This window comes from Ostrinia nubilalis, chromosome 28, assembly GCF_963855985.1.
Source record: "Ostrinia nubilalis chromosome 28, ilOstNubi1.1, whole genome shotgun sequence".
Taxonomy (NCBI): Eukaryota; Metazoa; Arthropoda; class Insecta; order Lepidoptera; family Crambidae; genus Ostrinia; species Ostrinia nubilalis.
Genome location: NC_087115.1, coordinates 6,392,471 through 6,403,646, shown reverse-complemented (window position 1 = coordinate 6,403,646; position 11,176 = coordinate 6,392,471). Strand labels below are relative to the sequence as shown.

The 11,176-nt window shown below is 39.6% G+C and overlaps 1 protein-coding gene across 1 annotated transcript; it reads right to left on the bottom strand.

Annotated features, from left to right (window-relative positions):
• Positions 1 to 1,317: 1,317 nt before the first annotated feature.
• On the bottom strand, positions 1,318 to 10,508 carry LOC135085145 (zinc finger protein 260-like). The gene is made up of 8 exons (XM_063979901.1): positions 10,302 to 10,508; positions 9,757 to 9,911; positions 8,547 to 8,745; positions 8,005 to 8,106; positions 6,905 to 7,000; positions 5,606 to 5,797; positions 5,181 to 5,300; positions 1,318 to 3,304 (listed from the first exon to the last, which is right to left on the bottom strand). The coding sequence occupies exons 1-8, from the start codon at positions 10,503 to 10,505 to the stop codon at positions 3,161 to 3,163; spliced, it is 1,212 nt and encodes a 403-aa protein (XP_063835971.1). The 5' UTR covers positions 10,506 to 10,508; the 3' UTR covers positions 1,318 to 3,160.
• Between the last annotated feature and the right edge of the window lie 668 nt (positions 10,509 to 11,176).

Below are 11,176 nucleotides of genomic sequence, written 5' to 3'. Positions count from 1 at the left end.
CATTTAGTTTATTACCTAACTGCGTCAGAAGGAGGGTTTTTTTAAATATTATTCTTATAATAGCTGCTTTATCGGGGGTTTCAGGTGTACCTCACAAATTGGTGCAGAGGAATGGTGAAAATGTTATGACCATGTAAATAAAATTGAAAAAGATTTCATCAAGTAAGATGTAAGATAGAATAATTGAAATGGTGGAAGAGCATCATCATCATCATCAACAGCCCTTTACAGTCCACTGCTGGACTATGAGCCTCCTCCACTATAGTGGAGGGTTTTGCCATAATCTCCACGCTTGGCAGGCGGGTTGGAGATCGCAGTTTAAAAGATTGATGTTTTTCAGAGAGCGCTGCTGCCCATTCTCTGTTTGATGTGTAGTCCCTAAGTCGCCTCTTACGACACCCGCAAGAGCAATTTATAATAAATAACTCTTTATCTTGATCATCTATTGAAGAAAAGTGGAATCCTTGGAATCGTTTTCTAGTTCTGAATGAAGTGATTAGTTATAAGTATGATACATAATAAAATTAGTTACATAAAGTAATATACGATTTACTTATTATTCAAGACATTTTCCTATTATATTACTGACGGGATTGCTACCATGTACCTTAGTTTTGAGTTTCCAATATTTCGGCACTGTTGCAAGCGCCATGGTCACGGAGTAACTGAAGAAATTAAAACCAGACATCGTTCAGATGTGCGTTCAAAAGACCTGAGATTTAAAAAAATCCCACGTTTTATTTAAACAGTAAGCGAAAAAAAAGTGACTTGAAAATGGAATACAAAATGATAAGGTATGGTAAATGATAAGTCTTTATCAATGAAGAAGCAGAAGTTCAATTTCATGTGACCTCCATCTAGGCTAGTTTCCATCGTCACTCAAAGTTTGGCTGCGGTCTCAAATTTGGGCTTAATTGAGGTATTTTTTGGGTGAGAGGCATAAGAACTAATGCCGTTTTATATCAAAAATTCATACTTAGAGGTAATCAACCAGGTACAAAGTACTTATTTCCTTGTATGTTAGTCTGCCACTCTTTAGTAAGTCCCGAAATCCCCGCTTCGGCTCCCCTACTAACCATTCTAACCATTGCACACAGATAATATCTTACATGCAGCTTTTCATGTTACTACGTCACATTTTCTAAATCCGCGCGGAAAATCGCTCCTAGCGGAAGAGCGCACTTTGAGCTTGAATATTTCAGTCATTTTTAAAGATATCAAAAAAGTAAAAATACAGTATTCATTCTAATTTTTTGTAGTTTTTTTTGGCATCTTCAACAAAAATTGTGCGCCATGTCCATTCTAATATTGTGTGGCTGGCATAGTGACATACATTTAGTATGGAGGCTGCAAACATTGAATTTTCGGTTAGATCCAGTTAATTCTGTAACCTATTACTGATATCGTTTGAAAGAGCTCGTGAAGCACTTTCAGGATCAGTAATCAGTTTTTCGATATCTTGTATAGTTTAGAAATAATCGAATGAGATCACTTATCGTTTCCACCCTGTATACTCAATTTGACAAGTTATTACAAAATTTAATAAAGTACAGTCGCCAACAGATTAGTCTTTCACAAAATGACGCATTTTGAACTGTAGAATCCTTTGGATATGGTTCAAAATTAATCACATTTGCCATTTTGTGGGTAAATCAAATGCTACCAACTGTATTACCTTTTTACTATTATTTTAAAAAACTTAAGGACTATTTTACGTATTGATGCTCACCATTTGGCGCTACTGATGTCACTCGTATGTGGCGCTAACTGATGAACAAATACGGTAACCCTCATTATAAAAATTAACTAAACTTGTGCTTAAATAAAAAAATCCTTCCCCAAGCAGACTAGATTATGCATGAAAATTTTATGAAAATCGTTACAAATTGAAATTAGCCTACTACGGAAGACAAATAAAGAAGGCAATTAAAAATATTATGAATGTATAAAACAAATTATTTTTATTTCAACATTGTCAAACAACGAGCCTCTAGATACAAAACGAATTTTTCAAGTATTCTAACAAAAACTAAAATTAATCGCAGAACTACAAAATCGCTTCATAAAAGCAAAATACTCATAAGCACATACAAAATGTATTTCTTACGCCCGTATTCACAAACGATGCTTGCTCAAGTGAAGCAGCAAATGGAACGCACAGCGTTGAATAGAGCTCTGTGATTGGTTCGTGTGTCACCCTGTGCGTCCACGCGCACTGTGAGACCTCATAGTAATGTTTGTGAATACGGGCGTTAGTATAATATTATCAATTACACTCGTTTAGCAATAGGTAGCATATTAAAAAACCATTGCACTTCAGTTTTATATTCGAGCCACGATTTATTTAATTTAATTTAGGCTCGAATGTTTTATTAAATTTAAAGAATAATAGTAATTTATTACATTACTATTGCACAAAATACTAATCCCTCGTGGTAGCTATAGATCGTTTCATCCACTCGGACGCTCCCCACCATTCTTCCGCGAATGTTTGAGTGTTATCGGTACACGCTAATGCTCCATGAGTGCACACGCACACTACAGTAATGCCTTACGGCTTGCTCGGACCACACTCCCCGCGCCCCGCGCGACCGGGACCAAACATTGCGCGCGGCCGAGTGGATGAAACGATCTTTAAATACGCTGGGTTATATGGGAGGGGTTCCCATGCCGCTCCCATACCCCAGTCACTGACTGACCTAAGCATTTGATCTGTAATAATACTTTAGTCGTGTCGTGGTCGTGTAGAAGTACGTGGTCGCTTACTATGGGCCTCATAAGAAGGCTCAAGGTCACCCAAAGAGCGATGGAGCGGGCTACGCTCGGAGTTTCCCTGCGTGATCGAATCAGAAATGAGGAGATCCGCAGGAGAACCAGAGTGACTGACATAGCTCGCAGAATCGCTAAGATAAAGTGGCAGTGGGCGGGGCACATAGCTCGTAGAGCTGATGGCCGCTGGGGCAGGAAAGTTCTTGAGTGGCGACCACGAGCCGGAAGACGTAGCGTGGACAGGCCCCCCACTAGGTGGACCGACGATCTGGTGAAGGTCGCGGGAGGTGCCTGGATGCGAGCGACGCAGGACCGGTCTTTGTGGAAATCCTTGGGGGAGACCTTTGTCCAGCAGTGGACGTCTTTCGGCTGAAACGAACGAACGAATACTTTAGTCGTACACAATTTCATACGTAAGCTCTTCATCTTCGTTTTCCGTTTTGACCTCGCAGTTTATTACTTCACCCTCGTTTATTTGTAACGGTATTGCGTTTTCTGGCAGTATTGTCAGCGTTGCTGGGACCATCTCCGCAGGCTGTCAAAAAAGAAAAAGAAAAATAATAATAAATTAATTACTATTATTAATAAAAACTAAAAAAATAATTAAAAATAACTAAAATAGACGTGTTGACATCACCAATCAATTGACATACTTTTTAAAACTGTCAAAACGAGACTCTCCCATAGATTTTGTATGGCAATACAAGCAAGTGACGTTACTATTTTGTCTACCCTACCAATGCACGGAGTGTCCCAAGAGATTCAGTGTAGCTCAACGGTTACAGGTATGAATTTATTACGAACTAGGTTTATTTATTACTAGCGGCCGCCCGCGACTTCGTACGCGTGGACCTCGTTTTACCCCCTTAGTTCGTAAAATCTGTTGTTAGATGGCGTTTCACGGCTTCCCCCGCATAATGGGGGCTATCGTTTTAGCGCTCACCAGTTAGCGCCACTGTAGAGTAAGGTCCTGTCACTTGCTAGTAGCGAAGACAGTGGCGCCAAGTGGTGAGCGCTAAAGTGGTAGGAGGACTATCGCATTTGCACTCATCAAGATGGCGCCACTGTAGAGTAAGGTCCTGTCAATCGCCAGGGGTGCCAACTGTTAAGTATAAAAACCAAAAACCAACCAAAAATGCAACAATGCAACCAAAAATCTTTTTAATTTACAGCGAATTTAAAATTAATTAAGTTTTTAAGACCAGAATGAAGTGTCTTTTACCCGACTGCGCCAGAAGGAAGGTTATTAAAAAAGTTGTGATTTCGAATTATTGGGTAATGGTGTCAAATATTCTATCTACATGGATTAACATCCCAATTAAATTATCGGCCGACAAAAAGTCTGTAGTCTGCGGGGTCTGTAAGGCCCATCTACCCCGGTGTCAAGGTGACGTGATAATTTTGGGGCACCCTGTAATAAGCCCTGTAAATAGGCTATCATTACTGAGATTAGCACGTTCAAACAAACTAACTCTTCAGCTTTATAATATTAGCACAGAATAATAATAAGTACTACGTACAGAAGTTTTACTTCGCGAAGGTATTTAAAAAAATGTATGCTCAATATCATTAACAATATGGTGTAATTTAGCTTGTCTCAAGAGTCAAGCAAGTTTGTCAGAAGTTTTGTTGACAAACGTCAGTGATCGGTACTGCGCCGAAGCTATAGGGCTGACTTCGGTAAAATGATGTGACGTGAGGTGCCAATCTGCAGAAAATGGCGGAGGAAATACATTATTAAGCATGAATTATCATGAATAATATTAACTACTTATTTACCTCTCAGTGTCTTCAGGCAACTTAAAAAAGTACATTCTGTGTTTTTATTATTATTTAGGCAGTTAAATACTGCACATTATTTAGTACACCATTTTCTTTATTTTTTTCTATCATACACAAGAATACGCGTGCGTGAGTCAATGTTCGCTCGTATGTGAGGCCTTGTCGAATAGTACCTACTCTTGTAGGGGGCAATCGTGCGTGTTTTGTTTTCGATGTAAACTCGCGGAGATGAACAGGCCTGATATTAGTTATAAATAAATATAGATTTATAGCGGCCGCCCGCGACTTGGCACGCGTGGACCTCGTTTTACCCCCGTTAGATATCATGTTGATAGATGGCGTTTCACGGCTTCCCCCGCATGAATATTTACGAACATCAAAAACAGTAGTTTGTCCAGCGCTGTAGATTTTAACCAATGGCGATAGATGGCGCTTTTTAGACACGTCTTATTTATTCATTGAAATTTATTTGTCACATATCGTCATAAATTATAGCCTATTATGTTAATCTGGATATTAAACAATAATACTGTAAAGTTAAAACCGTTCAGTAGTTTTTGCGTGAAAGACTAACAAACATCCAGACATCCAAACTTTCACCTTTATAATATTAGTAGGATAATACGCACCTCTACCGGTTCTTTCTTGATGAACGACGAGCCGAGCGTAATTTTACGTCCCGCCGGCGTTTTGATCTCGTAATACACGTCCTGAAGCGCCGGATCTTGTCTAATTAGTTCCGCCAACTTCTGCAAAAAAACATTTATATTTATATTAACCCTTAACCTGTTTCAGTTACATAACCACCTACCTGGAGTCTCTCAGACTCCGCTCTTCTCAGGGCTCTAAACAAAAAACTAAGTTGTCTAAAGGTAAATTAAGTTATAAAATGTATTGTGTTTTATTTCAAAAAAATATGTATATGTTGCAGTCAAAGTCATAACCAGTCAAAACCCACCACTTTTAGTAGCGAAAAATCAGTCTAAATTCATACAAAGTGTTATGATTAGTGAAAATTACTTGGAAATCATCAAAAATGTGTTATAGCACCTACCTCCATATTATCAGGTGGCTCCTCTCTCCTAGGTTTCTTCGGTCTGCCTTCAGCATCCATTTGCCTTCGTTTCGATTTGTATGGAGCTGGCATCTTCAGATGGACTGTGTGGAAGTGAAGCTTCATGGAATTGGATTGGGTGAAGCACTTGCCGCATTTAGGGCACTCGTAAGGCTTGATCCCTGTGTGGACCTGAAAGAATAAATCAAAATTATTATATTTTGTTAACTAGTCTTTTCTTCTAATTCCAATGTAACAAAGACGTTCGTTCGTTCGTTTCAGCCGAAAGACGTCCACGGCTGGACAAAGGCCTCCCCCAAGGATTTCTACAAAGACCGGTCCTGCGCCGTTCGCATCCAGGCACCTCTCGCGACCTTCACCAGATCGTCGGTCCACCTAGTGGGAGGCCTGCCCACGCTACGTCTTCCGGCACTCAAGAACTTTCCTGCCCCAAACAAAGACGTGTTGCGATCTTTTGGCTACTTTAGGTGTCACGAGTTATTGACGCTGTCTATACAATACTTGGATTATTCCACTTTGTTCACCTGGGTGAAGAAAGTGGAATTTTTAGTGTCCTCATTTCACCTCGCACCATTTTATCTAACATCATTTTCCAGGTGAGTCAGGGTTTTCGCGAATGAAAGATCCGCTAGATGGCGGGACGTGGATGTGGGGTCTGACTGCTGCGTGATTGGTGGATTTTGACATATCTGTCAATGTCATGTCAAAAATAACCCATCATGCAGCATTTGGACCTCGCGTCTACGTATTGCCATCTGGCGGATTTTTTATTCGCGAAAACCCTCATTGAGTCTACTAAAGCCTGCGCCTTTGTTCACCTAGGAATTAATTCACCCAAGTAAAGAGATGCGAATAACTTGGTTTAATTAATTCCTTGGTGAACGAAGGCAACCGCTTTAGTAGAATCAATTCACCAATGAAATTGTTTCGAGGTGAAATGATAACACTAAAAAAAATCCAGTTTCGTCACCCGGTAATATCACCCAGGTGAACAAAGTGGAATAAACTTATGACAGGGGTGGCCAACTTGATTAGACATAAGATCTACTGTTTACTAACGAAACCCTGGGTGATCTATCACTTACATAGGTACTTCTTGAAATCTTAAATGAAACAGCATAATTTAGTACACAATCATGTAGTATTTTTTGCCTTGCCACGATCAACTGGACTAATATTCGCGATCGACCGGTTGGCTACCCCTGACTTATGAGATTGTCGTTTTGTATTTTTAATACAATATTTTTCCTATATTTTAGGTTTTAAGTTTTGACTTACCCGATCGTGTCTCAGCAAGGCAGCGCGGTTGCTGAACGCTTTAGGGCATTTCGCGCAAGCGTATGGTTTCTCGCCCGTATGCGTCCGAATATGTATCTGAAAATTTATTTATTTAATAGGAGAACCAACAAGACAAAATCAAAAATATTTTATTCACTTAAACCAGTATTTTGGCACTTATGAACGTCCAAAATAAAAAGGGTTAGCCCTTATGGGGCACTTTACATGTCTCCATATCTTTTGGACCCTACCAGTGCTTCGAGACAAACATAATATTATGGCAAGTGCTGAGAAGAAACGCTGGAACAAACTCAGTCATTACAATAAAAAACATAACCTTCTGGCGCAGTCGGGTAAAAAAAAAACAATATTTACAACATAATTCGTCGTTTCAGCCAAATGACGTCCACTGCTGGACAAAGGCCTCCTCCAAGGTTTTCCACAATGAACGGTCCTGCGCTGCCCGCATCCAGGCTCTTCCCTTTACAACATAATTATTTGAACTTAATCTAAGTGCTGCCTTAATTACAGGTTGCCACGGCATGCAATAGTGAACAATGCGAAAATAATTATAAGTCTGGCGCTTAACTCATTCAGTGCCTGAGGTATGGGAGCGGCACGGGAGGGTAACATTGACATATTATTATTATGACGTGACAGAGCATAAAAATCTAGTCTCGCTGACGTTTGACGTCTCAAAAACACCCTTCCGCGCCGCTCCTATACCTCAGGCTAGAGATGAAAGGACTCGAGTCTTTTAAGTCCTTTAAGTTAGGACTAGACTCGATTTTCAAGCTCGACTAAGCTGAGGGAACTCCAATCATTATAATAAGACTCGGTCACACACGACTGAGTCGGTTAATCGAGTCTTTTTAAATTTAGTCTAATAATAAAACTCAAATAATAGTCGAAGACTCCCTAAAAGGCTCATGATGACTCAAGACGTAAGACTCGATTGAGTTGTGAAGTCTCATAAGTCGTCAAAACGAGTCGAGTTTCTTTTAAAAGACTTAAAAGACTCGAGTTCTTTCATCACTACCTCAGGCACTGAGTTAAGCGCTAGTCCTTTAACTTTGGGATCAAACTTAACCATAATTTACCTGCAAAAACAGTGACATGGTGAAACTCTTCGGACAGTACGTGCATTGGTACGGACGAACGCCCGTGTGCACTCTCTGGTGATACCTCAGAGCTGCGTTGGACTGAAAAAATAAAACAATTCAAATTATTTATTAGTATGTGGGCCCTCATTAGGGCACATAAATTATACACATCCCAATTTAGCTTGCCCTATCACTACTTAGGGACAACATATCGGCGCGGACACGTTTGCTAACTTCAATAGTGACGTGTTTTATTAATTTTTTAGCAGTGACAGCACATACCGCTTAGTGCCATATTTAACACAGGTACGACTGTACTCAGTGTTGCACTATCAAATGCAACTGACGCGCCTCTATGCCAGGGTTTTTATGTTCCTGGTCAGGCTATACTACAGATCTCTCTTGAGCTTATTATTGTTAGAACTATCGATAGTACAAGAGATAATAATTGATTCAAAGTTTTAGGAATACTGTAATGTCCAATCTTGATGTTATTGTAATATGATCTTAAATAAAATATTATAACAATAATAACTCACAGCATATTTTTTCCCGCACGTCTCACACACAATATTCTTATGTCTGTACACTGGCCGTTTCCTTTGCCTCGGCGGTGGCGCTGGCTTCCTCACCGAAGGCACTGTGTCTGGGACCGTACCATCCTGGGATGTACCGGATTTCGACGGCAGACTCTGCACTCGAACTGGTAAATGGTTCTTTAGGGATAAGGTGCCGACGCTGTGGAAACAGAAACCAAAGTATTGTTAGGATAGGATATCAAGAGGCAACTAATAAATTCTAGCACCAAAAAACATGTTTATCGCCCGTATTCACAAACGATGCTTGCAAAAGTGAAGCAACAAATCGAACCCAGTGTTGAATAGAGCTCTGTGAATTGTTCGTGCGTCACCCTGTGCGTTCACGCGCACTGTGAGACCTCATAGTAATGTTTGCGAATACGGGCGATCGAGAAAACCTTTGCTAGTACAGTTGACATGAATGCATGGTAAATTCAGTGAACTGCTCCTGAATCGAATGTACCTACTACTACTATTTCTATTTATTTATATTAACCGGCAGACAGTGGTGACTGAGTTTGTTGCGGCGCTTCTTCTCAGCACTTGCCAAATGTTGGTCTCGAAGCGCTGGTAGGGTAAAAAGATTATGAGACATGTAGAGGCTCCTTAAGAGCAAAATGACGATTTGTAAGAACTATTTATTAGTCTAAACAAATAAAGAAATTTTGACTTTGACTTTGACAACACAAAGCTATACATTTTTTGCAAAGTAGCAGTTATTACAACACAAGATGCTAGTTTTTATGCTCTCAAGTGTACAGTTAGACTCAAATAGTTCAAAAGTGGCTAAAAAGTTGACGTAATTAATTACCTAGTACCTAACCCTCTAAAGTAAAAATTAATAGCCACGATAGCCGAACGGTGAAGGGGTCGGACTGGCCAACTCGTGATCCGGGGAACGCGGGTTCGGTCCCCGCCGCCGCTCGACTATTGTGGTGAGCTCACTCGTGATACAAGCATATTTAGATTAGTTCGAGGGACTAACGGGAGTATTAGTAATTTGTGTAATAACAAGTTACTACTACTCTTATAAAAAAAAAAATATCATTTGTAACAACATGTTGCAAACTTATTGGCTGCTTTGGCTGCCACAAACTATTTGATGCTTACTATACCTAACCCTCTAAAGTAAATAGTAATAAATATCATTGTTTCTTAAAACAATAGTCACCTTTCCATAGACGTAGACGATTCGATCATTTCCGGAACGACAAAATTTTCTTCGTGGTCTTCGTCTAGGTACACCACCTCTTCCTCCATGAAGGGGATGTGGTCGGCTTCTTGGTGAGCCACACATTCCTCCTCCGTCGGGTATATGTTTCCGCACTGAAAAGAAAAAAATGAAAAAAGATTATTAATTGGTACGTAGGTACAAGATATGTCTTTAGAGTACAATAACATTAAAGATGGCATAAAATATTGGATTTACAAACAATAACAATAAAAATGACATAAAAATATTGAGTTTTGGTACCTGTACCGAAATGGTATAAAACCATGGTATTAAATTGGATATTGGAATACAATACATATCACTTAACTTTAAACATTTTTTAATTACTATAATTTTGCTCGTAAGTTTTAGAAAGTTTGTCATAATTTCAAAATAGTCCTACAGATCTTTGGTTCAGAAAAGCAATAGTGTAGTGAGCCAACTGTGTAGTAAGACCCAAATGTTGGCTAACCAAAACAAATAACAAACATTATCAAACTTACCTCGCCGCATTTGTACTCAGTTATGGTAGGTGGCGGGACTTTTTTGAGCCGTCTGACGAAGTGTTTCTTGAAGGTTTCAGGGTGCTTCACTTGCAAATGGTGCCTGTGAGACTCCTCATTTTCAAAAGCATCCCCACAATCACAGACTATGTACTGGATGCCCACGAAAGAACAATACACCGGGCTCTCGGATTCACCGCTCATGGTTACAGACAATGATATTAAAGAACTATAGATATGTTACGTTCATAGAAATTACGATTTGAATCCGTGCCGAGCTATTCCAAATTGCACACATTGACAAATGTAACTGATAAGTGAAACAAAAGATACGAAATAGCACGCAAATGAAAGAGATAGCTATAGTTTTAACGATTCTGCACTAACTAATCTATGTCCGCAGCGCACGCATCCTTATCGCTCTAACGTCAAAACAAGATCGCTTTCTCTTTCTTAACTTGAACATGGCGCATGGGCCATGGCGTCTTGATTGTTTGCATAAATAATTGAAAATATAAATACTAAATAATTTTGCATAATCACATGTGGTAAGAGATCCCTTGTATTTTGTTTACTTTAGAGTCATAATTGGTACACTTTCGAAACACACACGATGGCATTTTTTATTTATTTTGGTAAGAACAGGAACTTACGGTGTGGTACGCACGCGATTGCGCACGACGCAGGCCACACGAAGACTAAACACAAGACGTCCCAATTGGGACGTATTTGAGTATTCACAGCGCGAGCGCTTATGACATATCTGCTTTTGTTTTTATATAATATCATTGGTTACAGATTTCCACACTCCCACAGATAAAATTATTAGAACACGAAACGAATTATTAATTTTCTATGGACCTGCCAAGTGCCGC

Coding starts and splice junctions, on each gene's coding strand:
- LOC135085145 (XM_063979901.1), bottom strand. CDS start 10,505: ATGAGCGGTGAATCCGAGAGCCCGGTGTATTGTTCTTTCGTGGGCATC. Junction 9,912..10,301: donor CTGAGTACAAATGCGGCGAG/GTAAGTTTGATA, acceptor TTTTCTTTTCAG/TGCGGAAACATATACCCGAC. Junction 8,107..8,546: donor CGTGCGGGAAAAAATATGCT/GTGAGTTATTAT, acceptor TTATTTTTTCAG/TCCAACGCAGCTCTGAGGTA.